This window comes from Musca vetustissima, unplaced genomic scaffold (genome assembly GCF_032173495.1).
Source record: "Musca vetustissima isolate MV318-11 ecotype Yass unplaced genomic scaffold, APGP_CSIRO_Mvet_v1 utg20965, whole genome shotgun sequence".
NCBI lineage: Eukaryota > Metazoa > Arthropoda > Insecta > Diptera > Muscidae > Musca > Musca vetustissima.
This window is the reverse complement of record NW_026874698.1, coordinates 781-28,280: the sequence shown is the minus strand read 5'-3', so window position 1 is coordinate 28,280 and position 27,500 is coordinate 781. Positions and strand designations below refer to the sequence as shown.

Genomic DNA, 27,500 nt, shown 5'->3' with positions numbered 1-27,500 from the left:
TACATTTCGAATGGGTACAACGACAATACATCGTAAAATACTTGGAGACACCTCAATAATTTTTTATTCGGTCGATTTTTTTGTTTTTGTTTTTGTTTTTTTTTCATTGGACATGTAAATCAGACGGCAGGGACGGGGAAAAATTTGGGAAAATATTTTAAAAAAAAAAAATCTCGTATTCTTCAAAAAATATATATTTTAAACAAATCACTGCCTATTTAGACCCCTTAAAAATCCACGCCTCTTATCGAGCCCTTAAAAAATATTTTTCAAAAATCCACGCCCTCGGTAGACCCCTTCAGAATTAGTTTTAAAAAAATCCACGCCATATTCTTATATGGCGCCTTAAAAAATATTTTTAAAAAATCCACACCTTTGCTGGACCTCTTAAAAAAGCTTTTTGGGATCCCTTAACAAACATTTTTTTTTAAATCACCCCATGCTGCGTATGATTAACAATAATTGTTGATGCTATGGTGCGTATGATTATTATAAATACAATTTGGATTGCACCATGGTGCGTATGACCGTAAAAAATCACTAAAAAAATTAAAAAATTAAAAAAGAAACAGCTCTTATGAACCTCTTAAAAATATTTTGAAAAAATCCATGCCTTAGCTGGACCTCTTAAAAATTAATTTAAAAATTCTGAGCCTTTCGTAGATCCCTTAAAACTAAAAAAAAGAAATATTCTTCAAACCCCGAGCCTTTTAGGATCCCTTAACAAACATTTTTTTTCAAATCACACTATGCTGCGTATGATTAACAATAATTGTTGATACTGTGGTGCGTATGATTATTATAAATTTAATTTGGATTGTACCATGGTGCGTATGACCGTAAAAAATCACAAAAAAAAATTAAAAATTTAAAAAAATGCCCACCTCTTATGGACCCTTTAAAAATATTTTTCAAAAATCCACGCCTTAGCTGGACCTCTTAAAAATTAATTTAAAAATTCTGAGCCTTTCGTAGATCCCTTAAAATTCAAAAAAGGATTATTTTTTAAAATCCGAGCCTTTTAGGGTCCCTTAAAAACATTTTTTTAAATAAATCTATGCTGCGTATGATTAACAATAATTGTTGATGTTTTGTGCGTATGATTATTACAATTTGGATTGGACCATGGTGCGTATGACCGTAAAAAAATCACTAAAAAAAATTAAAATTTAAAAAAAATCCCCACCTCTTATGAACCTCTTAAAATATTTTGAAAAAATACACGCCTTAGCTGGACCTCTTAAAAATTAATTTAAAAATTCTGAGCCTTTCGTAGGTCCCTTAAAACTAAAAAAAGAAATATTTTTCAAACCCCTAGCCTTTTAGGATCCCTTAACAAACATTTTTTTTTAATAACTCTATGCTGCGTATGATTAACAAAATACAGTTTGGATTGTACCGTAAAAAATCACAAAAAAATAGAAATTAAAAAATATTTTCAAAAAATCCACGCCTTAGCTGGACCTCTTAAAAATATATTTAAAAATTCTGAGCTTTTCGTAGAACCCTTAAAACTCAAAAAAAAAGAATTATTATTGAAACCCCGAGCCTTTAGGATCCGTTAACAAACATTTTTTCAAATCACTCTATGCTGCGTATGATTAACAATAATTGTTGATACTATGGTGCGTATGATTATTATAAATACAATTTGGATTGTGCCATGGTGCGTATGACCGAAACAAAATTAAAAAAAAAATCCCTAAAAAATAAAAAAAAAATCGGGTAGACCTCTTTAAAATTATTTTTAAAAAAATCCCCGCCTTTGGTAGACCCCTTAAAAATATTTTGAAACCAGTGAGCGGAGCAGTATAGTCGGACGGGGCCCATTTGATACCCTACACAACTTCCACGAAAATCTAATTTTCTGTTCTGATCTATATTCGAAGCTTGGGCAATATTTCACGATATTTGAACTCCCTAGACCTTGACTAGAGGTCAACAAATATTACTCATGTTCAGTACAGCCCTTCTAATTACTTGTCCAGATTCCCTTTACCGTGGGTTGTGATGTTCGGCTTTCAATTGTGGTCGTTATAGATCGGTCCGAAAAAACACACAAAAAAATTAGGTTTTTTGGTCCATTTCATCCGAAAAATTATTATCTGATCATCACCGAAATTTATAGGCGTTGTCCTTGACCATAAGTGGAAACCCATGGAACATTTTAAAGGGATCTGAGCTATATTTCCGCCATCCAATGAGGTAATGGGTTACTAAATAATATCTGAATACGTAAATACGTAAACACCTGTAAATATTTAAGTGTAACTCCCACATCCGAGTACACACGATAATAAATTGTTGGTATCAATTTAAAGGTCAACCACTCCTCTTGGATATACTATCAACTCGGGTCTATACTACTATATCGGCTCTATGTCCTTCAGGAGTAAATCTATACGCTATAGAATAAATATTTTGTCATTCTTCAAACACACAAAAGTCAGGGTCCAATTGACCCGCTAAATATTGACCGATATTTATCAAAACAGGCATGATTATTCTTTGGACCCATTCCCCTTCTCCATGTAAAAATTCGCGATATTTGGGCCATAATTGCGGCCTCTGCAGTGACCAGAAAATCAGACAAAAATAATGTTTTTGGTCCATTTCATCCCCGTAAATATTAACCGATCTTTATCAAAAAACAATAGGGGTCTTCATTGGCCAGAACCCATCCTATATGTAAAATTTCATGAAGATTGGTCCATAACTTTGGCCTGTATTGTGTTTCCAAATTATAATGAACAGACGGACGGGCTGACGGGCACACATATCTATCGACTCAACTAGTCGAGATATGACAGTCGGTATACATAACGGTGGGTCTAGGACCAATATTTCGCGGCGTTACAAACTCTTGGGGCTGCACAAAGCTATGATACCCTGACAACATAATTGTGTAGGGTATAAAAAATACCCCTACCTCTTATAGTGCCCTTAAAAATATTTTTTAAGAATCACTACCTTTTTAAGACCCCTTAAAAATATATTTTAAAAAATCCAAAATATTAAAATATGTTAAAAAAAATCTCCACCTCTTATGGACCCCTTAAAAATATGTTTTTAAAACATTCAAGCCTATTTTTTTAAATCATTCTATGGTGCGTATGATTAATAATAATTGCTCATGCTATGGTGCGTATGATTGTTATAAATAAAATGTTGCATTGTACCATGGTGCGTGTGATTAGTAATAATATTAGAAAATAAATAAGTATCCAATAGGGGTCTTCATTGACCAGAACCCATCCTACATGCAAAATGTCGTGAAGATTGGTCTATAACTGTGGCCTGTATCGTGTTTACAAATTATAATGGACAGACGGACGGATACACATGTCTAGATCGACTCAGCTAGTCGAGATATGATAATCGGTATACTTAAAGGGCGTTGCAAACTCTTGGGGCTGCTTTTCGGGCGTTGCAAACTCTTGGGGCTGCTAGCAAAGCTATAATACCCTGACAACATAGTTGTGTAGGGTATACAAAAAATCCCTACCTCTTATAGAACCCTTAAAAATATTTTTTAAGAATCACTACCTCTTTACGACCCCTTAAAAAATATTTAAAAAAAAATCGAAAATATTTAAACCAGTGCCCATAACATAGTTGTGTAGGGTATAAAAATACCTACCTCTTATAGCGCCCTTAAAAATATTTTTTAAGAATCACTACCTCTTTAAAACCCCTTAAAAATATATTTTTAAAAATCCCCACCTCTTATGGACCCCTTAAAAATATGTTTTTAAAACATTCAAGCCTATTTTTTTTAAATCATGCTATGGTGCGTATGATTAATAATAATTCTTCATGCTATGGTGCGTATGATTGTTATAAATAAAATTTTGCATTGTACTATGGTGCGTATGATTAGTAATAATATTAGAAAATAAATAAGTACCCGCTGAAACTCATCCTTATTCTAACACACCACCACATATCCAACAAATGACGTGTGTATGTGTGTGTGTGTGAAAATTTTGCGAAATAGCACAGATTTTTAAAAATAAATTATTGTTGTTTTTATTTTTACAAATACAACAATAACAACAACAAAACCCCAAAACAATGCAAATCGAAAAAAAAATGTGAGAAGACAAAATCCGCCCAACTAACCAGCCAGATTAGTAAAATTTTAGATGATACCAAACATCCATCTAATGTCACCGATTCAGCAACTAGCCAGAAAGTCAGCTAGCCAGCCAGCGAACCAACCACCATCTAATCAAAACAACAATTACAACAATAAAAATCCAACAACAACAGTAGTAGTAGTAGTCGTTGTTGTTGTAGCCCAGCATTTGATGGCGATACCTTTTTGGCCAATTGTGCAGCCGCTAGTTGTGCGGTTCGGTTTTGCTGGTAGTGGTAGAAACGACAACAGCAACAAAAACCAAAACGAAGTGATTCAAAATATATTGGAATGAAGAAAATTCCTTTATTCTGAATTAGATTCGATGTACACACATAATGTGCAACTGATGTTTTGTTTGTGAATGTGTGTAAATATGTAATGCAAAAGAAGAAGAAGAAGAAAAAACAACAACAAAAAATAATGTTGTACATTTGTAGTTGCTGATGAATGCTAAGTACAGAGGCGGGGAAATGGGGAGGATTTGGAAATTAAAAATAAAATAATGAAATAGGGGTGTGGGATTGAGGTCAGGATTCAGTTTAATAAATGAATACTTATGGGTACTAAATGGTACTAAATTTGGTACAATTTGAATTTTAGATGAACCAATAGAGCTAGAATCATGAAATTTGGAGACAGGATCACTACTGAGGTGTAAGATATATCTCAATCTTACACCTCAACAGAGATCAGTAGGAAGTTTTAGAAATGTGTACTACTGCGTACTAAATTCAAATTCAATCTGCCTAGCTATGGATCTTTTCACGAAGCTTAGCAATATCATTCTAGACTCAATTCAGTACCCTGTGCCAAAATTCGGGCAAATCAAAAGATTTCCCGGGACTTTAGTGGACTATTTACCTTAAATCGGACAAAAATATATATGGGAGCTATATCTAAAACTGAGCCGATTTTCACGAAACTAACCACACATCATTCTAGACTTAATTCAGTATGTTATGCCAAATTTCGTGCATATCGAAGTATATATAGGGACTTTGGTGCACAATTTACAAAAAATCGGACGAAAATATATATGGGAGCTATATCTGAATCTGAACCGATTTTCACGAAATTTAACACACATCGTTGTATACTTAATTCCGTACGCTATGCCAAAAGTCGTGTAAATCGGATGATTTTCAAAGACTTTGGTTCACCATTTACCTTAAATCGGGCGAAACGAAATATCGGAGCTATATCTAAATCTGAATCGATTTTCACGAAACTTAGCACCCATCATTCTAGACTGAATTCAGTACGCTACGACAAAATTCGTTCAAATTGAATGATTTTCAGAGACTTTGGTGCACCATTTACCTAAAATCGGATGAAAATATATATGAGAGCTATATCTAAATCTGAACGAATTTTCACGAAACTTAAGACACAGTGTTCTAGACTTAATTCAGTACGCTGTGACAAATTTCGTCTAAATCGAAAGATATATAGGGTATTTGGTGCACCAATTACCTAAAATCGGATAAAAATATATATGGGAGGTATATCTAAATCTAAAACGATTTTTCCCAATTTCAATAGGGTTCGTCCTTGGGCCAAATAAATGAGCTGTGCCAATTTTCATCCAATTCGGATCATAAATGCTACCTGCACTTTGTTTACAATTTAACACGGACAGAAAGACGGCGGGACGAACATGCATAAATCGACTCAGAGTGATTCATGTGCATATTCTCAAAAGGAACCATGGGTCTATCTCGTTTCCTTTTGTCTATTACAAACATATGCACAAATACATAATACCCTGTACAAGGGTACATGAGTGGGGTATACACAGTGGGGTATACAAAAAAAATATATTTAAGGGGTCTACCAAAGACGTGTATTTTTTAAATTATATTTTAAGGTTTCTTCCAAAGGCTTGGATTTTTTAAATATATGTACTTCGTTTTTTATTATTACTACTCATCATACGCACCCTGGTACAATGTCAAATATATTTATAATAATTATACGCACCATAGTATGAACAATTATTATTAATCATACGCCTCAAGGGGATATTTCTTAAAAATATTTTTAGAGGCTCTAACAAAGGCGTGGGTTTTTTTTTAAAAATATTGTTTAAGGGTCTACAAAAGTTGAGGGACGAAGAAGGTATGATTATTTATTTCCTTTTGGCCATGGTGCGTATGACTATTGCCACTACTCATACGCTACCGGAAAGGGTTTAAAAATTGATTGAAATTCTATTCGAAATATCTGTAATGGCTTAGTGAGGCCTCTCAAAAAAAACAAACACTTTTCTACAGGACAAGATGCGTATTATTATTGTAAGAAATCATACGACACCGTTAATTTGGAGAATTTTCTTCATAGAAAAAAGTTATCTCCAGTGCAGTCTTTAGAGAAATAATTCACCATATAAGAGGTGAGAATTTATAATTCACCTTATAAGAGGTGTGGATTTTTTAAAAATATTTTTGAAGGGACCTACCAAAGTGGTGGATTTTTTTTTCTAAATATTTTCTAAGGGCTCCAGAAGAGGTGTGGATTTTTTAAAAATATATTTAAAGGCTTCAAGGGGATATTTTTTAAAAATAGGTTTGAGGGCTCTACCAAAGGCTTGGATTTAAAAAAAAAAATGTTTGTAAGGGGTTTATAAAAGTTGGGGATTTTTTTTTTAATTTTTTAAGGGAGATTTAAAAAAAAATTATAGTCTTCAATATAGGCGCGGATTTTTAAAACTTTTTGTAAGAGGTCTAATAAAGATAGGGTTTGTTTAAATTTTTTTTGAAGGAGTATAACAAAGACATGCATTTTTTTGAATTTTTTCAAATAATAATTTCCCTTAAAATCGAATTTAAATCAAATTTATTTCCACTTACACATCGATTTTTTTTATTTTTCGGGTTTCTTCTGGAATATTTGCTTTTATCGTTTTTCTAATTCTTCGTCACACACTTTTGGCCGGCACTGTAATTACTAATCATTAACCCGGCATAATGCCAAGAAAAAAATTCAATTTGTTGCTTTTTTTGCTCTATGAGGTTCCAGCTAACAATTTTTTTCTGCTGCTGGTCGTTCAGGAAAGAACCGCAGCCAAAGAACGGCGAATGGAACCAACACAAAAAAAAAATAAATCTTGTTTTATGTGAAATGCGAAAGTGATTTTCTGAAAACAATATTTTTCCAACATTAAGTGGGATTTTCTCATGTGACACTTTTTCTTGTTGTTGTTGCTGTTGTTGTCGTGTTGTGAATCATATTCACAATATTCTCCAGATTCTATAGTTAAAATTTTTTATTTCAATATTTTTGGCTCGTTTGTTAAAAATAGCTGAACAATTGTATTTTCATTTTTTGTAGTTGTTTTTGTTATTTTTTTTGTTTTTATTTTTGGGGTTTTTTGTTGTTGTTGTAATTTTTTTGTAAATTTTCTTGAGCCTCACAAGTTATTTGCGATGAGTGTATATTGACACTGAACACTTTTGCATGAATTCTAGAATTTGTTGTTGTTTTTGTTATTTTTGTTGTTATTTTATTTTTTTAAAGAAAATTTATTTTTATGTTAATGCTGATGACAATAACAAACACCAATCACTAAAAAATTGTAATAAACTTGTCAAAGTGACAATGGCACAATACACACACACACACCGATACGCACACACACAGCACGGTAATGGGATATTAACACCACATGAATATAATTGATTATTATTTTTATTTAATTTAATTTTTATAGTTTTTAAATTTATTGGGAATTTGAAAAAATATATATATATATTTAAGGTTCTACCAAAAGGGTGGATTTTTTAAAAATATTTTTTAGGGCTCTATAAGAGGTGGGGATCTTTTAAAAATATTTTTAGGGCTCTATAAGAAGTCCAGCAAAGGCGTGGATTTTTAAAAATATTTTTTTAGGGCTCTATAAAAGGCGTGGATTTTTTAAAAATATTTTTTTAGGGCTCTATAAAAGGAGCGGATTTTTTAGAAATATTTTTTAGGGCTCTATAAATGCGTGGATTTTTTAAAAACATTTTTTCTAGGGACTATAAGAGGACCACAAAAAAGGCGTGGATTTTTTAAAAATATTTTTAGGGCTCTATAAAAGGCATGGATTTTTTAAAAATGTTTTATTAGGGCTCTATAAAAGGCGTGGATTTTTTTTTAATATTTTTTAGGGCTCTATAAGAGACGTGGATTTTTTAAAAAATATTTTTTAGGGTCTATAAGAGGCGTGGTTTTTTTCAATATTTTTTAGGACCCTATAAGAGGCGTGGATTTTTTTAAAAATAATTTTTAGGGCTCTATAAGGGGCGTGGATTTTTTTAAAAATATTTTTAGGGCTTTTTAAGAGGTCCAGCATTGGCGTGTTTTTTTAAAATATTTTTTTAGGCCTCTATAAAAGATCCAGCAAAGGCGTGGATTTTTTTTAAAAATATTTTTAGGGCTCTATAAGAGGTCCAGCAAAGGTGTGGTTTTTTAAAAATATTTTTTTAGGGCTCTATAAGAGGTCCAGCAAAGGCGTAGATTTTTATACCCTACACAACTATGTTGTCAGGGTATTATAGCTTTGTACAGTCCCAAGAGTTTGTAACGCCGCGAAATATTTGTCCTAGACCCACTTTTAAGTACACCGATCGTCATATCTCGACTAGCTGAGTCGATCTAGACATGTGTGTCCGTCCGTCTGTACCTCTGTCCATTATAAATTGTAAACACGATACAGGAAACAGTTATGGACCAATCTTCACAAAATTTTGCATGCAGGATGGGTTCTGCCCAATGAAGACCCCTATTGTTTTTGCTACAGATCGGTTAATATTTGTATCATTTTCTTGTCGCTCCAGAGGCTTTAAAAATATTTTTTAGTGCTCAGGCGTGAATTTTTTTAATATTTTTAAAATTTCCTTAAGGGCTCTACCAAAAGCGTGGATTTTTATACCCTTCACAAAACTGCGGTACACAGGGTATTATGTCTTTGTGCATATGTTTGTAACAAGCAGAAGGAAACGAGATAGGCACATGGTTCCTTTTGAGAATATACATAGAATCATTTTCTAAGTCGATTTATGCATGTCCGTCCGTCCGACTGTCTGTCTGTACATGTTAAATTGTAAGCAAAGTACAGGTCGCATTTATGATCCGAATTGGATGAAATTTGGCACAGCTCAATTGTTTGGCCCAAGGACGAACCCTATTGAAATTTGGAAAAATCGGTTCAGATTTAGATATAGCTCCCATATACATTTTCATCCGATTTAAGGTAAATGGTGCATCAAAAAACCTAAATATCTATGTCGGTCGGTTCATTTGATATAACTCTCATATATATTGGCATGGCTTACTAAATTTGGCACAGCGTACTGAATTGAGTCTAGAACGATGTGTGTTAAATTTCGTGAAAATCGGTTCAGATTTAGATATAGCTCCCATATATATTTTCGTCTGATTTCAAGTAAATGGTGCATCAAAGATCCTAAATATTTTTCGATTTGCATGAAATTTGGCATAGCATACTGAATTCAGTCTAGAATAATGTGTGCTAAGTTTCGTCCGATTTCAAGTAAATGGTGCACCAAAGTCTCTAAATATCTTTCGATTGGCACGACATTTGGCACAGCATACTGAATTCAGTCTAGAACGATGTGTGTAAAATTTCGTGAAAATCGGTTCAGATTTAGATATAGCTCCCATATATATATATATATTTTCGTCCGATTTTATGTAAATGATGCAGCAAAGTCTCTATATATCCTTCGATTTGCACGAAATTAGGCACAGCGTGAAAATCGGTTCAGATTTCGATATAGCTCCCATATATTTATTTTCGTCCGATTTAAGGCAAATGGTGTATCAAAGACCCTAAATATCTTTCGAATTGCACGAAATTTTGCATAGGGTGTTGAATTGAGTGTAGAATGATGTGTGCTGAGATTTCTGAAAATCGGTTCAAATTTAGATATAGCTCCCATTTAAAAAAAAAAATATAAATAATTGTATATATTATTATTAATTATTTTTTGTCTTCCAGAAACCGATTTTTTCACTTCAATATATTTTTTTTTTTTGGTAAGTTCTCGAATATAATTTTTTAGTATAATTTATTATTTTTTCTCTTTGAATATTTAAATTTATTTTTTATTTTTATAAAATTATTTTTTATTATATTAAACATTTAAATTTTTTTGCTTTTATAATTTTTTATTAAAAATAAATTTTATTTAATTTTGTAGGTTCTTAAATATAAATATTTTCAATACTTTTTTTAAATTTTTTTATAATATTTATTATTTTAATTATATAATTTTATTTTTTTTTCAACCTTTCCAATACTAATTTGAATATTTTTTGTTAAATGTAAATTTTTTTGTTAAAATTTCATTAATTTTTGTTGTTTTGTTTTTTTTTTTTAATATTTTTACACTTAAAACAATTCAAATCACCTTTTTTATTATTTCTATCTTCAAATATTTTCTGAATTTTTTTATTTAATTTCAATTAATCCTTTTATTTTTTGTTTTATTCCATTTAAATTTGTCGTAATGTTTTTCATTTATTTTAAACCGAACACCGTTACATTTAATTCTAATTTGCCTCGATTTTCCTTTCAATTTTCTATTTATTTTATTGCCGTTTCCCCGTGAAAACCGACCATAAAAATTTTTGTCAACTACGTGTGTCCACCTTTGTATCGTGTTTGCTCACTTCTAATTTGCCAAAAATCATCGGCAATTGGATTTTGGTCTAAGGAGATGCTTTGCTTGGAGATTTTCTTGCTTTCTGCTGTCTGTCTGTCCGTCTTTCTTTCTTAAAAATGTACAATACAGTTGTGCCCCTTTTTTTTTGTTGCTGAAAAAATCCGATCATCTAATGTGTTATTGAGTTCTGTTCTGTGTGATGAGCAAAAAAAGCACAACACAACAAAACAAAACACACATTGTTGTTGTACTTTCTTTTCTACGTTGTTGTTAGTTTTTTATTTTCTATTTCCTTTGGACGAGAGACATTTTGGTCACACTTTCTTTTTAATTCCACAATAAGAGACACATATGTGGCTCCGTGCCTCTTCTGTGTGTCTGTGTGCGTGTGTGTGTTTGTTTCCATATGTCTCATTATTTGTTGTTATTATTATTATTGTTTTGCATTATCTCTTGTTAATCTGTTTTAATGAGGTGAGCAAGCACACAGTAATAACAACAACAACAGCACGTTAGCATGCATGCCTACATGTGTTGGCCAAACAAAACAGTAATACAGAGCCAGAGAAAGTAAGTGAGAGAGAGCGAGCGTCACATAAAGGAGGAGAGAGATTGTGTGTGTGAGTTTATCATATAAATAAGCGTATATCAACAAGTGATACTGATTTTTTGTTTGTTCATGCAGTAATTTGTCGCCAAAAGGCACAGGGTGCTTACACTCTCCCTCTCTCGCTCTCACTCGGAAATGGGAGGAAGGGATTTCTTTCACTGTCTCTCTCGTGTGTTATTTGAACAGTAAACTAGGGGAAAATAATGGCAAATAAAAGGAGAGAAGCATGATGAGATCCACGTATGATTGATTTAATAGATAATAATAATACGCCACATATTTTTTAAAGGTCTACCAAAGGCGGGGATTTTTTAAAAAAAAATTTTAATTAAAAAATATTAGACTTTTAAAAAATATTTTTGGACCCTTCAAAAAATTATTTTTAAAAAATCTGGACCCTTTAAAAAATATTTTTAAAAAATCTGAACCCTTTAAAAACATTTTTAAAAAATCTAGACCCTTTAAAAAATATTTTAAAAAAATCAGACCCTTTAAAAAATATTTTTAAAAAATCTGGACCCTTTAAAAATATTTTTAAAAAATCTGGAGCTTTAAAAAAATATTTTTAAAAAATCTGGACCCTTTAAAAAAATATTTTTAAAAAATCTGGACCCTTTAATTTTTTTTTTTAAATCTGGATCCTTTAAAAAATATTTCTAAAAAATCTGGACGCTTTAAAAAATATTTTAAAAAAATCTGATCCCTTTAAAAAATATTTTTAAAAAATCTGGACCCTTTAAAAAATATGTTTAAAAAATCTGGAAGCTTTAAAAAATCTGGACCTTTTAAAAAACATTTTTAAAAAATCTGGACCCTTTAAAAAATATTTTTAAAAAATCTGGATTCTTTTAAAAAATATTTTTACAAAATCTGGACCCATTAAAAAATGATTTTAAAAAATCTGGACCCTTTAAAAAATATTTTTAAAAAATCTGGACCCTTTAAAAACTATTTTTAAAAAATCTGGACTCTTTAAAAAATCTGGACCCTTTAAAAAATATTTTTAAAAAATCTGGACTCTTTAAAAAATATTTTTAAAAAATCTTGACCCTTTAAAAAAATATTTTTAAAAAAACTGGACCCTTTAACCCTTTGAGCCCCGAATTTTTTCCCGCAATCGTAGAACAAATTTTTGTTCACGGATTTAATGCAACTATCCTAAATAGTATATGCACAAAATTTGACATCGCTACATCCTTGCTTTCGAGAGATACAGTACATTCTTTCGGAAAAATTTAAGTCCAATATCCAGAAAACCAAATGCAAAATCGAAAGAAAAGTCACTTTAAGGTGTTCTCTATATTCATTTTTACAAGAAGCAAAAATAATTCTGATGGCAGAATTGGTACAATCTGAATACGAAGCGATTTAAATAATTTGGACTGTATACACAAATTAGTACTGTACACAAATTTACCCTCTTCTCTATATTAAAAGGTTCATAACTTTACCAAAATTTAGAAATTTTTTGATTTTTCTTTTGATATGTGTCGTCCATAATTAGGTCTTGACATATGAAATCCAAATAATATATATCTACTATCTGTATATTAAATATAAGCTCTAAAACATTTTGTTGCCTGTGGGCAACATTGGGCCACAAAGGGTTAAAGAAATATTTTTAAAAAATCTGGACACTTTAAAAAATATTTTTAAAAAATCTGGACCCTTTAAAAAATATTTTTAAAAAATCTGGACTCTTTAAAAAATCTGGACCCTTTAAAAAATATTTTTAAAAAATCTGGACTCTTTAAAAAATATTTTTAAAAAATCTGGACCCTTTAAAAAATATTTTTAAAAATCTGGACTCTTTAAAAAATATTTTGAAAAAATCTGGACACTTTAAAAAATATTTTTAAACAAATCTGAACCCTTTAAAAATATTTTTAACAAATCTGGACCCTTAAAAAGATATGTTTAAAAAAATTTGGACCCTTTAAAAAATATTTTTAAAAAATCTGGACCCTTTAAAACATATGTTTAAAAAATCTGGAAGCTTTAAAAAATATTTTTAAAAAATCTGGAGCCTTTAAAAAATATTTTTAAAAAAATCTGGACCCTTTAAAAAATGTTTTTAACAAATCTGGATCCTTTTAAAAAATATTTTTAAAAAATCTGGACCCTTTAAAAAATATTTTTAAAAAATCTTACCTTTTAAACAAAATTAAAAAATCTTGACCCTTTAAAAAACATTTTTAAAAAATCTGGACCCTTTAAAAAATATTTTTGAAAAATCTGGACCCTTTAAAAAATATTTTTGAAATATTTGGACCCTTTAAAAAATATTTTTAAAAAATGTGGACCCTTTAAAAATTATTAAAAAAAATCTGAACCCTTTAAAATTTTTTTTAACAAATCTGGACCCTTTAAAAAATATTTTTAAAATATCAGGACCATTTAAAAACATTTTACAAAAATCTGGACACTTTAAAAATATTTTACAAAAATCTGGACCCTTTAAAAATTATTTTATAAAAAATCTGGAACCTTTAAAAAAATATTTTATAAAAAATCTGGAACCTTTAAAAAAATATTTTTTAAAAATCTGGACCCTTTAAAAAATATTTTTAAAAAATCCTTTAAAAAACCCTTTAAAAAATTTTTAAAAAAATCTGGACCTTTTAAAACTATTTTTAACAAATCTCACCCTTTAAAAATATTTTTAAAAAATCTGGACCCTTTAAAAAATATTTTTTAAAAAATCTGGACCCTTTAAAAATATATTTAAAATATCTGGACCCTTTAAAAAATATTTTTAAAAAATTTGGACCATTGGAAAAATATTTCAAAAAATCTGGACCCTTTAAAAAATATTTTTAAAAAATCTGGACCCTTTAAAAATTTTTTTTTTAAAAAATCTGGACCCTTTAAAAAATATTTTTAAAAAATCTGGACCCTTTAAAATTTTTTTTTTTAAAAAATCTGGACCCTTTAAAAAATATTTTTAAAAAATCTACGCCTTGTGGGTATGCTTTAAAAAATATTTTTTAAAAAATCCATGCCTTGTGGGTATGCTTAAAACATATTTTTAAAAAATCTGGAAACTTTAAAAAATATTTTTAAAAAAGCCAAGCCTCTTAGAGATCCCTTAAAAATGTTTTCATTCCCATTGTGCAATTGCATAATCTGTTCGCACATGTTCTGCCAAAAATTCTGATCTTCATTTCGAAGTTTGCCAATAATTTAAGATAAGACAACAACAAAAACCAAAACAACAATAACCAAAATCAAATTAAATCACCGTACAAAAGGATGATAAAATGTTGACATCAAAATTTGTTTTATCTGCTCCGTAAATGAAATTCGATATTTGCGGGAACTTCGAGGCCGATTATAAAAAGAACAAAAATCAAGTATTCCCACTCAGGTTGTTTCTTCGCAAGGTCTGGTTAATTAAAATGTTATATCGCTTCCAAACTATCATTGCCTTCCTCTTTGTGTTCACCCTAAAGGATGCCGTTCAGGTTCAAAGTACCCCTCCACGACCCCATTATGTGTCGCACAAAAATTGTAATAACGTCAAGAGTGGTCGTATAATAGCCCACCCGCAAAATTGTTCCCAATACATAGTGTGTAATGGTTTACGCTCAACGCTGGGTGAATGTCCTCGAGATTTATTCTATAATCCGGAAATGTTATCCTGTGATAAAATGAAAACCCATTGTCAGGGGAAAATGGAGGTGAACTCAACAACAACAACTAAAGAGGCCATAAATACCACAACAACAACGACGACTACAACAAAGCCCATCACCACCACCTCGACCAGCACCACCTCCACCACCACCACTTCACCTACACCTATAATACCCCTATATGTTGATGGTCGTCCTCTGTGCACAATGTGGCAGGATATGGAATTTCCCCATCCCTATCGGTGTTCGTATTACTTCAAATGCTTCAAGGGTTTCCTCATTATACGCCAATGTCGTTTGGGTTATAATTGGGATTGGATGGGCCAGCGATGCCTGCCTGAAGCCATGGCCCAGTGTTATGCTGCAAATCGGGAATAGATTTTTTCGGAGAAAATTTGAAAATTTCGGAGAAAATTTGAAAAATATGTTTTTTTCTTACATTACAACACATACATACAAACACACTGACACACACACACAGACACATCCCTGTTGATGCCGCATTAATTTACGCAAAAATTTAATTAGCTGAGACATAGATTCATATTCGCATCGGAACGGACGGACCTCCCCACCTTCCAAGAACACATAACAGACAATTTGTCTAAATTCTCGCAGACGATGTTAATTGTAACAACAACAACAACAAATTAAAAAAATATTAAAAAAAAACAAGAAAATTTATTTGAATTATTTTGGTGCTGGGCTACACTCAAAGAAAAATGGCAATTCAAAAAAAAAAAATTAGGGGTCTACCAAAGGCGTGTTTTTTTTAAATAATTTTTAAGGGGTCTATAAAAGGTGAGTATGTTCAAAAATATTTTTAAGGTGTCTATAAAACCGTTTGAAAGGCTATAACATTTCAGTAATGTATAAAAATCGCCAATTTGCAATTAATTTATATTACATCGGATTTGACTCTCAATACTTAAAATTACAGGCCTGATGCTAACGGAGGAAATATTCTCCACAAAATTTCACTATATGTCACCGAACAACAAAAACTTCTAGCTGTGACATATAACGTGTAAAATTTTGTTTAAATAAAAAAATCGCTAATTTCGATTTCTTACATATTATTTCGTATCGTAGACCCATTTTGACCCTCTATACTTTAAATTAGGGGTTGGATGTCAATGAAAGAAATATTTTCCAGAAAATTTCACTATAAGTCACCGACCAACAAAAATCTCCAGCTGCCATCTATAACGTTTAAACAGGCCTACTAATTTGACCACTTGAAAAAACGCCAATTTCCACATATTTCGTATTATTTCCAAATTTGCCCATTTTGACCCTGCATAATTGAAATTAGGGGTTCCATGTTAATGGCTGAAATATTCTACAGAACATTTCACTATAAGTCACCGAACAACAAAAATCTCCAGCTACCACATATAGCGTTTTAAGGGTATATTAATTTGACGACTTGAAAAAACGCCAATTTCCATATATTTCATATTATTTTCAAATTAGGCCATTTTGACCCTGAATAATTGAAATTAGGGGTCCGATGATAATGAAAGAAAAATTCTCCAGAAAATTTCACTATAAGTCGCCGAACAATAGAAACCTCTAGCTGTTACCTATAACGTTTAAAAATGTCTACTTAATTGACCACTTGAAAAAACGCCAATTTCCACATATTTCATATTATTTCCAAATTAGGCGCTTTGACCCTTAATGCTCGAAGTTAGAGATCCGATGTTAATGTAAGAAATATTCTACACAAAATTTCACTATATGTCACCGAACAACAAACATCTCCAGCTGCCACCTGTAACGATTAAACAGGCCTACTAAATTGACCACTTGAAAAAACGCTAATTTCCACATATTTCAATTTATTTCCAAATTATCCTATTTTGACCTTGAATAATTGAAATAAAGATTTCGATGTTAATAGAGGAAATATTCTACGGAACATTTCACTATAAGTCACGGAACAACGAAAACCTCTAACGGTCATATATAACGTTTAAAAGGGTATACAATTTTGGTAAAATAAAAATTAGCTAATTTCGATATTTTTCATATTATATCGCAAATATCTCAAATTGTCCTAGAATACTAGAAATTAGATGTTCGATGTTAATGAAAGAAATATTCTGCACAAAATTTCACTATAAGTCACCGAACAACAAAAATCTCTAGCTGCCACATATGACGTTTAAAAGGGTTTACAAAATCGACAACTTAAAAAAAACGCCAATTTCCACATATTTCATATTATTTCCAATTTTGCCCGTTTTGACCCTCAATACTTGAAGTTAGAGTTCGGATGCCCACGGAAGAAATGTTTTCTACAAAATTTCACTATAAGTCACCGAACAACAAAAACCTCTAGTTGTCACATATGACGTTTAAAAGTGTATACAAATTGGGTCACTTAAAAAAATGCAAATTTCCACATTTTTCATATTATTTCGAAATTAGCTCGTTTTGACCCTCAATACTTGAAGTTAAAGGTTCGATGTTAATGAATGGAATATTCTACACAAGATTTCAATATGAGTCACCGAACAACAAAAATCTCAAACTGTCACCTATAACGTTTAAATGGGTTTACAAAATCGACAATGTAAAAAAAACGCCAATTTCCACATATTTGATATTATTTCCAAATTAGCCCGTTTTCACCCTCAATACTTGAAGTTAGAGGTCAAATACCAATGTAAGAAATGTTCTCCAGAAAATTTCACTCTGAGTCACCGAACAACAAAAACCTTTAGCTGTCACATATGACGTTTAAAAGAGTATACAAATGGATCACTTAAAAAAACGCCAATTTCCACATATTTCATATTATTTTGAAATTCACCCATTTTGACCCTGAATAATTAAAGTTCGAGGTCCGATACTAATGAAGGAATTATTCTCCACAAAATTCTACTATAAGTCACCGAACAACGAAAATCTCCAGCTGCCACCAACAACGTTTAAACAGGTCTAATAATTTGACCACTAGAAAAAAACGCCTATTTCCCCATATTTCTTATTATTTTGAAATTAGCCTGTTTTGACCCTCAATACTTGAAGTTAGAGGTCGGATACCAATGAAAGAAATATTCTCCAGAAAATTTCACTATAAGTCACCGAACAACAAAAATCTCTAGCTGTCACATATGACGTTTAAACGGCTATTTTTATTAGACAAAATAAAAAAAAAATCGAGTTTTATTATTTTTTATATTTTTTCCTCAGGTGTATAATCTTACAAATCTCACCCATATTTAATTCTAATTTTGATTTTGTTTTATTTGTTGTTTTTTATTTTTATTTACAAATAGACACATAATCATAAATATTTGTACTTTTCCAAATTAGCCTAGCCTGTTGTTGGCCGAAAAAAAAATTTACAAAACCAAGCGAAACAAGCCGTCAGACTATTGGATGGATATATGTATGTATGTGTGTACGTACAGACCTACAAATAATGTTGTAGACATACAATATAGGTATGTGTGTTTGTGTGTATGTCAGTATATTAAGAATCTGAATCAATGGCTGGCTGGCTGGGCAGACCCCCAATGTGCATGCATCATGACTAATGGTCAGAAATACCTTCGGCCAGAAGGAGAAATTTTGTTCTCTATGGTGTGTTGGATGTATAAATGTCTGTCAGTATGTCGCGGGTTTTTTTTTGTACAACAACATTTTGTGTCCAATTGTATTTAAATGTAAAGTACATGATTTGTTGGGTTTTGATTTGTTTTTGTGTGTATGTGTGTGGTCAATGTGAAAAAATGACTTATAAAAAATTTCCAAGATATTTTCAAAATAGATTTTTTTAATAACCACAGTAAGTCAATACATATATATTTTTTTTAAAATTTGTCAGGTTTACAACATATCAAAAAAAAAACCTCAAAAAATCCATTCGAAAAATCGATGTAATTTTTTTCCAAAAACATTTTTTTAATTGTGAAAAATGTTGCCTAAAATATTAAAAAAAATGATCTAACCCCAAAAAATATTGAAATCTGAGAACCAAATTTTCAATATTTTTAAAAGGCCACAAACAAAAATAACAACAACTTGACAGCTATAAATTCTAGACCTTCCACAAAACCACAAACAAATACAGAGAGAGATACCCATTCAGCCAGCCAGCCATTGTCGCCTCCAACAAAATTGCCACCAACAACAACAAACAGAATAAATGGATTTTAATTGAATACATTTACAAAAATGATTTCGAAATTTTTCCTCTTCTTCTTCTTAAATACCAGCAGAAGAAGAGAGGAGGACAGCAAGCAACCATACCCAAAAAATTCGGAACGCATTTAACACAGCAAAACAAAACCTTTAAAACCCCTTGACGAAAATCAAAACACACACACAAATAAATATACAGTATCCAATGCAAAAATATAATAAAAAACTACAACAACAACAATAAAATATACTGAAAAAAAACACACACAACCCATGCCCAAGAATACCGGCCAGCACTTATTTGCCATTTGCCAGCTTGCTTTCGCCTCCCTCCATGTAAGTAGTGTAACAGACACACAAATCCATTAACAAAAAAAGTGCAGAAAAAAACATGTTTATTTTTGAAAAAACAAATATATAAAATTTATATTAATGTAAACTAATTCATAATTAAAAACAAGTGAATGTTTAATTAACATTTGGGTTAAGTCGACTATATGAAAGGGCTATAGAGAAATTGGCGTTTTTTACATATTGTCAAATTGTTGTTAACGTTTAAACGTCATATGTGACAATTAGAGGTTTTTGCTGGTCGGTGACTTATAGTGAAATTTTGTGGAGAATATTTATTTCATTAGCATTTGAACTCTAATTTGAAGTATTAAAGGTCAAAATGGGATAATTTTGAAATAACATGAAATGTGTGGAAATTGGCGTTTTTTATGTAGTTATATTGGTGTAGCCATTTTAAAGGTTATAGGTGACAGCTAGAGATTGGATGGTCGGTGACTTATAGTGAATTTTTGTGGAGAATATTTCTTCCATTAGTATCACATCCCGAATTTAAGGTATTGAGGGTGTAATTGGACCAATTTCGAAATAATATAAAAAAAAATGATTTTAGCGATTTTTTTATATGGGCATATTGGTGTGTCGGTTTAAACGTCATATGTGACAGCTAGAGATTTTTGTTGTTCAGAGATTTATAGTGAAATTTTGTGGAGAATATTTTTTTCATTAACATCGGACCCCGAATTTCAGTTATTCAGGGTAAAAATGGGCGAATTTGGAAATAGTATGAAATATGGGGAAATTGGCGTTTTTTATGTGGTCAACTTGGTATACCCTTTTAAACGTTTAATGTGACAACTAAAGGTTTTTGTTGTTCGGCAACTCATGGTGAAATTTTCTGGAGAATATTTCTTTCATTAGCATCGGACCCCGAATTTCAATTATTCAGGGTCAAATGGCGCTAATTCGGAAATAATATGTTATATGTGGAAATTGGCGTTTTTTATGTTCTTATTGGTATACCCGTTTAAACGTTGTGGGTGGTACTTAGAGGGTTTTGTTGTTCTGAGACTTATAGTGAAATTTTATGGAGAATATTTTTCTCATTGGCTTCTTTACTCTAATTTGAAGTATTGAGAGTCAAATCGGGATAATTTTGAAATAACTTGAAATATGTTGAAATTGGCGTTTTTTTTTTAATTGCCGATTTTGTATACCATTTTAAAGGTTATAGGTGACAGCTAGAGATTTTGGTTGGTCGGTGACTAATAGTGAATTTTGTGTAGAATATTTCATTCATTAGCATCGGACCCTGAATTTCAATTATTCAGGTTCAAAATGGGCGATTTTGGAATAACATGAAATATGTGGAAATTGGCGTTTTTTTTCAAGTGGTCAAATTAGTAGACCCGTTTAAACGCTATAGGTGCCAGTTAGAGTTATTTCTTTTTCGGTGACCTATCGTGAAATTTTCTGTAAAATATTTCATCCATTAACAATGGACTCCTCATTTTAACTTTTCGGGTTTAAAATGGGCGAATTTGGAATAACAGGAAATATGTGGAAATTGACGTTTTTTTCATGCGGCCAATATAGTAGACCCGTTTAAATGATATAGGTGATAGCTAGAGGTTTTTGTTGCTCGGTGACTAATAGTGAAATTTTCTAGAGAATATTTCTTTCATTAGCATCGGACCCAGAATTTAAGTTATTCAGGGTCAAAATCAGTGAATTTGGAAATAATATGAAATATGTGGAAATTGACGTTTTTTATGTTGATACTGGTATACCCGTTTAAACGTTGTTCGGTGACATATAGTGAAATTTTGTGGAGAATATTTCTTTCATTGGCATCCAGTCCCTAATTTCAAGTATGGTTGGTCAAAACGGGCTAATTGTGAAATAACATGTAATGTGTGGAAATTGGCGTTTTTTATGTGGTCAACTTGATATACCCTTTTAAACCGTATGAGTATCAGCTACAAGTTTTTGTTGTTCGATGACTTATAGTCAAATTTTCTGTAGAATATTTCTTCCATTAACATCCAAACCAAAATTTGAGGTATAGAGGCTCAAATTGGGCTAGATCGGAAAATTTATGAAAATTTCCTAATTAGCGATTTTTCATTGTTAAAGTTTTTGTTCAGTTTAAACTTCATATATCACAGCTAGAGGTTTATGTTGTTCGGTGACCTATAGTGAAATTTTCTGTAGAATATTTCTTTCATTAGCGACAGAACCCAAATTTTAAGCGTTAAGGTTATAATTGAGCTAATTCGGAAGGAATATGAAATTATTCGTTTTAGCGATTTTTTAGGAAAATTGGTTGTTCATTTAAAAATTATCTATGAAAGCTACAGGTTTTAGTGGTTCGGTGACCTATAGTGAAATTTTCTGTAGAATATTTCTTGAATTGGCATCCGACCTTTAATTTAAAATATAGAGGGTCAAATTGCACTAAATCCAAAATAATTTGAAAAAATCAAAATTAGCGATTTTTTCAACAGCAAAATAAAGTTTTTTGTCCAGTTTAAACATTATGCGTGATAGCTAGAGGTTTTTGTTGTTCGGTGACCTATATTGAAATTTTCTGTAGAATAGTTCTTTCATTAGTGATAGAACCCAAATATTAAGCGTTAAGGTTATAATTGAGCTAATTCGAAAAGAATATATAGTTATTCGAATTTAGCGTTTTTTTTTTTATTTTTTTTTCAAATTGGTATACCCATTTAAACGCTATATAGGACAGCTAGATGGTTTTGCTGTTCGGTGACCTATAGTGAACATTTCTGTAGAATATTTATTTCATTACCACAAAACTTCTAATATGGGGTTATGAGGGTCAAATTGCACTAAAACGCAAATAATATGAAATACCTTAAAATTTGTGAATTTTTATGTGTGCATTAGATCACTATTAATTGAAGAACTAAATAGAAATTAATTGTTCGGATTTATTTTTTTCTTATTTTCTTATTATTTTTCTTTTTTATTATACAAAATTATCCCTGCCGACTATAGGGTACACGTTCCGAATAGAAAATATTTAAAACAAGTCGAGTACATGACACATGCAATGTAATGACTAGGACAAAAATCTTGCAAAATATTTTATTATGTGTGTGTGTGTATCTACGTATGTACACATGTATGTGGAATTTATGATTAAGATTTCTTCACTTATTTAATGAAAACCCTCAATTGTTTAGTATTTTTTTAATTTTATTTTAAAAATCCATTAAAAAATTATTTATATAAAAATGTTTTTTTACATCGTTCTTTATTATTCTTATTTATAAAAATTATATATAATTTATTTTACCTTAGAAAATTACAAAACATTTCTTAAATTACTAATTATAACCTACAATCATTTTCCCCACATCCTCTCCATTTTTATAAAAATCTCCTTATATGAGAATTACCATAACACTGCACCTCATTGCGGGGTACACACATTTGCTTCTGATAATCCCAGGCATGGAATAAATGGCAGCGGAATATTGTCAAATAACCACGCATACATCTATAATAGTATTCACAACGAATTGGATGGGGATGGACACTATCTTCGAAGCGATTGCAGGTGGGCCGATTTGAGGAAGCAGTAATAGGTTTCACTGTAGGTGCAACACTGGCAATTTCTTCATTATTTTCAGTTTCCGATGATTCTTGTAGAGCATGCTGTCCTTCATCTTCCTCTCCTTGTCCCTCTGCTGCAACATCTTGCCCATTTGATCCTTTATTACATACACCATCTTCATCTACAACACATTCGGAAATATTTGCATCAAAATAGGTGTTCACAGGGCATTCTTCCTGATAGGATTCTTCGCCAATAGCAGCACAATAGATGTAGGAGCGGCAATTATTTTCCACCCCGATAAAGGTATCTTCTGCAACCGATGAGCATTGGTCAAAATGTTCACCCACAGCCAAGGTGAAGAGGGTAACAAAAATAATCAAGACCAAAGAGGACGACATTTTTTCTATTGGATGTCTGAGTTTTTAACTCTAGGAATGTTTTCGAACTACTGCATGATTTTGCATGGTCCACATCCGATATTTATATGTATGAGTTAACATTTTTTATGTTTTTTTCAATGTGGCGAATTTTTATGTTTTATTTTAACCTTTAAAATGTCATTTACCTCAAGATCATTTTTTATTGATTTCGAAATCTTATCACACAATATCGAACATCATGTTTATCAGTGTACGGAAAAAAGAAATGGGTTAGTAAGGTAATAGTTTTTTTTTCTTTCTTTCTTTTGTGGGAGAGACAACGACCTTCACATGAACATAACCTCCATGAGATAACACATCAAGTTACTTTGCCCCTTTGAATGTTTTATGGGACAGCTAGAGGTTTTTGTTGTTCGGGGACTTATAGTGAAATTTTGTGGAGAATATTTTTTACAGGCGCAAAATCAAAACCAAAATTTAATTCATTGAAATCATCGATTTTTAAAACAGTCCCATTTGTAAGGCAATTTAAAGATTATATATAAGGCAGCTAGAGGTTTCCGATGTTCGGTGACCTATGACAAAATCTTCTCTAGAATATTTCTTCCCTTAGCATCAGACCCAAAAAACCGCTAAATCGAAAATAATATGAAATTCCTTGAAATCATCGATTTTTAATACAGTTAAATTGGTATAAGCTATTAAAATGTTATATGGACCAGCTAGAAGTTTTTGTTCAACGGTAACCTTTAGTGAAATTGTCCGAAGAATATTTCTTCCATTAACATCAGATCCCTAATTTAAATTATTGATACCCAAAATGGGGCCAAGTCGAAAATAATACGAAATACATTAAAATGTTAGATTTCTTATAGGTCTAAACTGATATACCCTATTTAAATGTTATATACAACAGCTAGAGGTTTTAGTTGTTCGGTGACCTACATAGTGAAATTATCTCTAGAATATTTCTTTCATTGACACCCAATCCGTAATTTAAGTTTTTTGGCTCAAATGGGGCTAAATTGAAAACAATATGAAATTACATTGAAATTAGTGATTTTTTATATAGGTCCAATAGGATATACCCTATTTAAATGTTATGTAGGGCAGTTACAGGTTTCCGTTGTTCGGTGACCCATAGTGAAATTATCTCTAGAATATATCTTTCATTGACTCCCAATCCGTAATTTAAGGTATTGTGGCTCAAATGGGGCTAACTCGAAAAACAATATGAAATTCCTTGAAATTAGCGATTTTGGTATAGTCCAATTTCTATACCCTATTTAAACGTTATATGGGCCAGCTAGAGGTTTTAGTTGTTCGGTGACCTAGTGAAATTTTCTCTAGAATATTTCTTTCCTTGACAACCAATTCAAAATATGAAGTATTGAGCTCAAATGGGGCTAATTCGAAAATAATATAAAATACATTGAACTTAGCCATTTTTATATTGTCAAATTAATTTACCCTATTTAAACGTTATTTGGACTATCTAGGGGTTTTCGTTGTTCGATGACCCTTAGTGAAATGTTCTCTAGAATATTTCTTCTATTAGCATCAGACCCATAATTTGAAGTATTGAGGCTCAAATAGGACAAAAACCATATGGAATTCCTTGAAATTATCGATTTCTCATAGAGCCAAACTGATATACCCTATTTAAACGTTATATGGACCAGTTAGAAGTTTTAGTTGTTTGGTGACCTATAATGAAATCTTCTCTAGAATATTTTTTCCATTGACACTCAATCTATAATTTGAAGTATCGAGGCTGAAATGGGGCTAAATCGAAAAACAATATGAAATTCCTTGAAATTAGTGATTTTTTGTATGGTCCAATAAGATATACCCTATTTAAATGTTATATAGACCTGATGAAGGGTTTTGTTGTTCGGGGACCCATAGTGAAATTTTCTCTATAATATTTCTGTCACTGGCACCCAATCTATAATATGAAGTATTAACGGTCGAATTGCTCTAGATCTGAAATAATATAAAAAATCGAAATTACTTATTTTTTATATAACCCAATATGATATACCCTATTTAAATGCTATGTGGATCAGATAGAGGTTTTTGTTGATCCGTGACCCATAGTGAAATTATCTCTAGAATATTTCTTTCATTGATACCCTATCCATTATTCGAAGTATTAAGGGTCAAATTAGTGTATATCTGAAATAATATATAATAAGTCGAAATTAGTGATTTTTTTATGAGACAGAATATGATATACCCTTTTTAAGTTTTATATGGACCAGCTGGAAGTTTTAGTTGTTCGGCGACCTATAGTGAAATGTTGTGTAGAATATTTCTTCCATTGACACTCAATCCATAATTTGAATTATTAAGGGTCTAAATGGTGAAATCTGAAATATGAAATTAGTAATTTTTCATATGACAAAGTTATATACCTTTTTAAACACTATATAGGCCAGCTAGAAGTATTTGTTGTTGCGTGATTTGTATTAAAATTTTCTGTAGAATATTTCTTGCATTAACTGCTAATTCGTAATTTGAAGTTTTATAGGTGAAATATATCTTGATTTGTTTCTTTCTAGTAATCATTGGGTATTTTATTTTGTAATCATTGTCGGGCTATTATATATGTATATTTTCTTAATAACAAAACTAAAATAAAATTTGTTGCAATATTATTAATTATACTTGTAACATGGGTCGTTTCTCTTTGCCCTCTAAATTCTCATTGGTGTAAGCATAGCCAGTACCACCCTACAAATAAACAAAACATATTAATTTTCTATTTAATTCTTTTCTTTAAAAACTTTCCACTTACTCTTTGTAATGGTATAATATCCTTCTCCTTAAGTTTTTGACTAGTTAAAGGGTGGATCATGTCCTTTTTGATTAATTTTTCCACACATTCCATGGTGACCACATCGCCGCTGTAAAGAAAAATTAAGATTACAAACGAAAATTTAGATTAAATAATTATTGTAATAACCCTCACGTTGGTCTCAGCACGGCACACGGTATGGCATTACTCAGTACATCATGTGTTACGGGACACATATACCTTGCCTCCTTGGCAATCAATGATTTACTACGATCTCCATCTTTGAGTAAAGTAAATTTCACATCTATTAAATCCTTTGCCTTTAATGGTTTCTGCGACACGGGACAATAAATGGTGGGATCGGGTTTTTCAATTTTCGCCCTCCCAGCATTTGGACACTCTGAGGGTAACCAAAAACTTGGCAATTTCTTTTCATGACCATTTGCCATATTCGAAATGGAACTTTCCTCCCGCTTTGCAGCATCCTTGGAAGTGCCTGGCATATCCACAGTGCCATTAACGGGTTTACCCGATTTCACAAATGCCTCAACAGCTGTGGCCTGTTGACGATTTGCAGCCTGTGTCTGTTCATTTTCTTCTTGCTTCTTAAGACGTTCGTATTCTTTCAATTTACGGCTATATTCATTTTTCTTGGTAATAATATATTGTAGAATGGCCTCCTTATCGAAGAGGTAGCCATCTTTGGTCACTACAGGATTGCGGCAGGGTTGCAGTGTGAGGGAACAACAATCAAATGATTTCACAGAATCTTTGCCCAAACGTTGAGCATTTGTTCCATAGCCCGATTCGGCAGCATCTTTTTTCTTTTCATTATAGGTGTAGACGGCACCGGCAGTGCAGTTGCGGGCATGACGGGTCATTGTGGGGGGTTTTTGATTGGTTTTCCTTCAGGACGACGATATTCAATTGTTAATGGCGCCTAAAAGTATGCTTTAATTTAAAACACAATCAATAGAAGTATGTGGAAGGCAACAACAACAAAACATAAACAACAATCAGCCGAGCTGTTGATACCTCCAAAGTTTGTCAACTTACCTTTGGAAAATGTAAAAAAATATATTTGGAACCAATCTTCCAGGGCTTGGGAGGTTATTTGGACTGCTTGGAATCTACACAAGTGTCTTTTTTGTTCTTGGAATCCAAGGAAATGTGTTAAAATCAGCAGCAGTAATTTGTCCGTGTGTTTTGGTTGTTATTAATTCACTGTGAA

At 31.4% G+C, this 27,500-nt stretch overlaps 2 protein-coding genes across 2 annotated transcripts; both read right to left on the bottom strand.

The window, feature by feature from the left end:
• Positions 1-22,899: 22,899 nt before the first annotated feature.
• LOC133335992 (uncharacterized) lies at positions 22,900-23,487 on the bottom strand. The gene has a single exon (XM_061544287.1). It carries the CDS (start codon positions 23,485-23,487, stop codon positions 22,900-22,902), a length of 588 nt encoding a protein of 195 aa, XP_061400271.1.
• Positions 23,488-26,126: 2,639 nt separating this feature from the next.
• Positions 26,127-27,151, bottom strand: LOC133335948 (nitric oxide synthase-interacting protein homolog). The gene is made up of 3 exons (XM_061544246.1): positions 26,444-27,151; positions 26,270-26,378; positions 26,127-26,205 (listed from the first exon to the last, which is right to left on the bottom strand). Exons 1-3 carry the CDS (start codon positions 27,148-27,150, stop codon positions 26,134-26,136), a joined length of 888 nt encoding a protein of 295 aa, XP_061400230.1. The 5' UTR covers position 27,151; the 3' UTR covers positions 26,127-26,133.
• Between the last annotated feature and the right edge of the window lie 349 nt (positions 27,152-27,500).

What these genes read in the sequence shown, in the direction of transcription:
- LOC133335992 (XM_061544287.1), bottom strand. Translation starts at nt 23,487, where the DNA reads ATGTCGTCCTCTTTGGTCTTGATTATTTTTGTTACCCTCTTCACCTTG.
- LOC133335948 (XM_061544246.1), bottom strand. Translation starts at nt 27,150, where the DNA reads ATGACCCGTCATGCCCGCAACTGCACTGCCGGTGCCGTCTACACCTAT. An exon ending in TGTGCCGTGCTGAGACCAAC is followed by an intron (nt 26,379 to 26,443) that starts GTGAGGGTTATT and finishes TTTTCTTTACAG; the next exon opens with CGGCGATGTGGTCACCATGG. An exon ending in ATATTATACCATTACAAAGA is followed by an intron (nt 26,206 to 26,269) that starts GTAAGTGGAAAG and finishes GTTTATTTGTAG; the next exon opens with GGTGGTACTGGCTATGCTTA.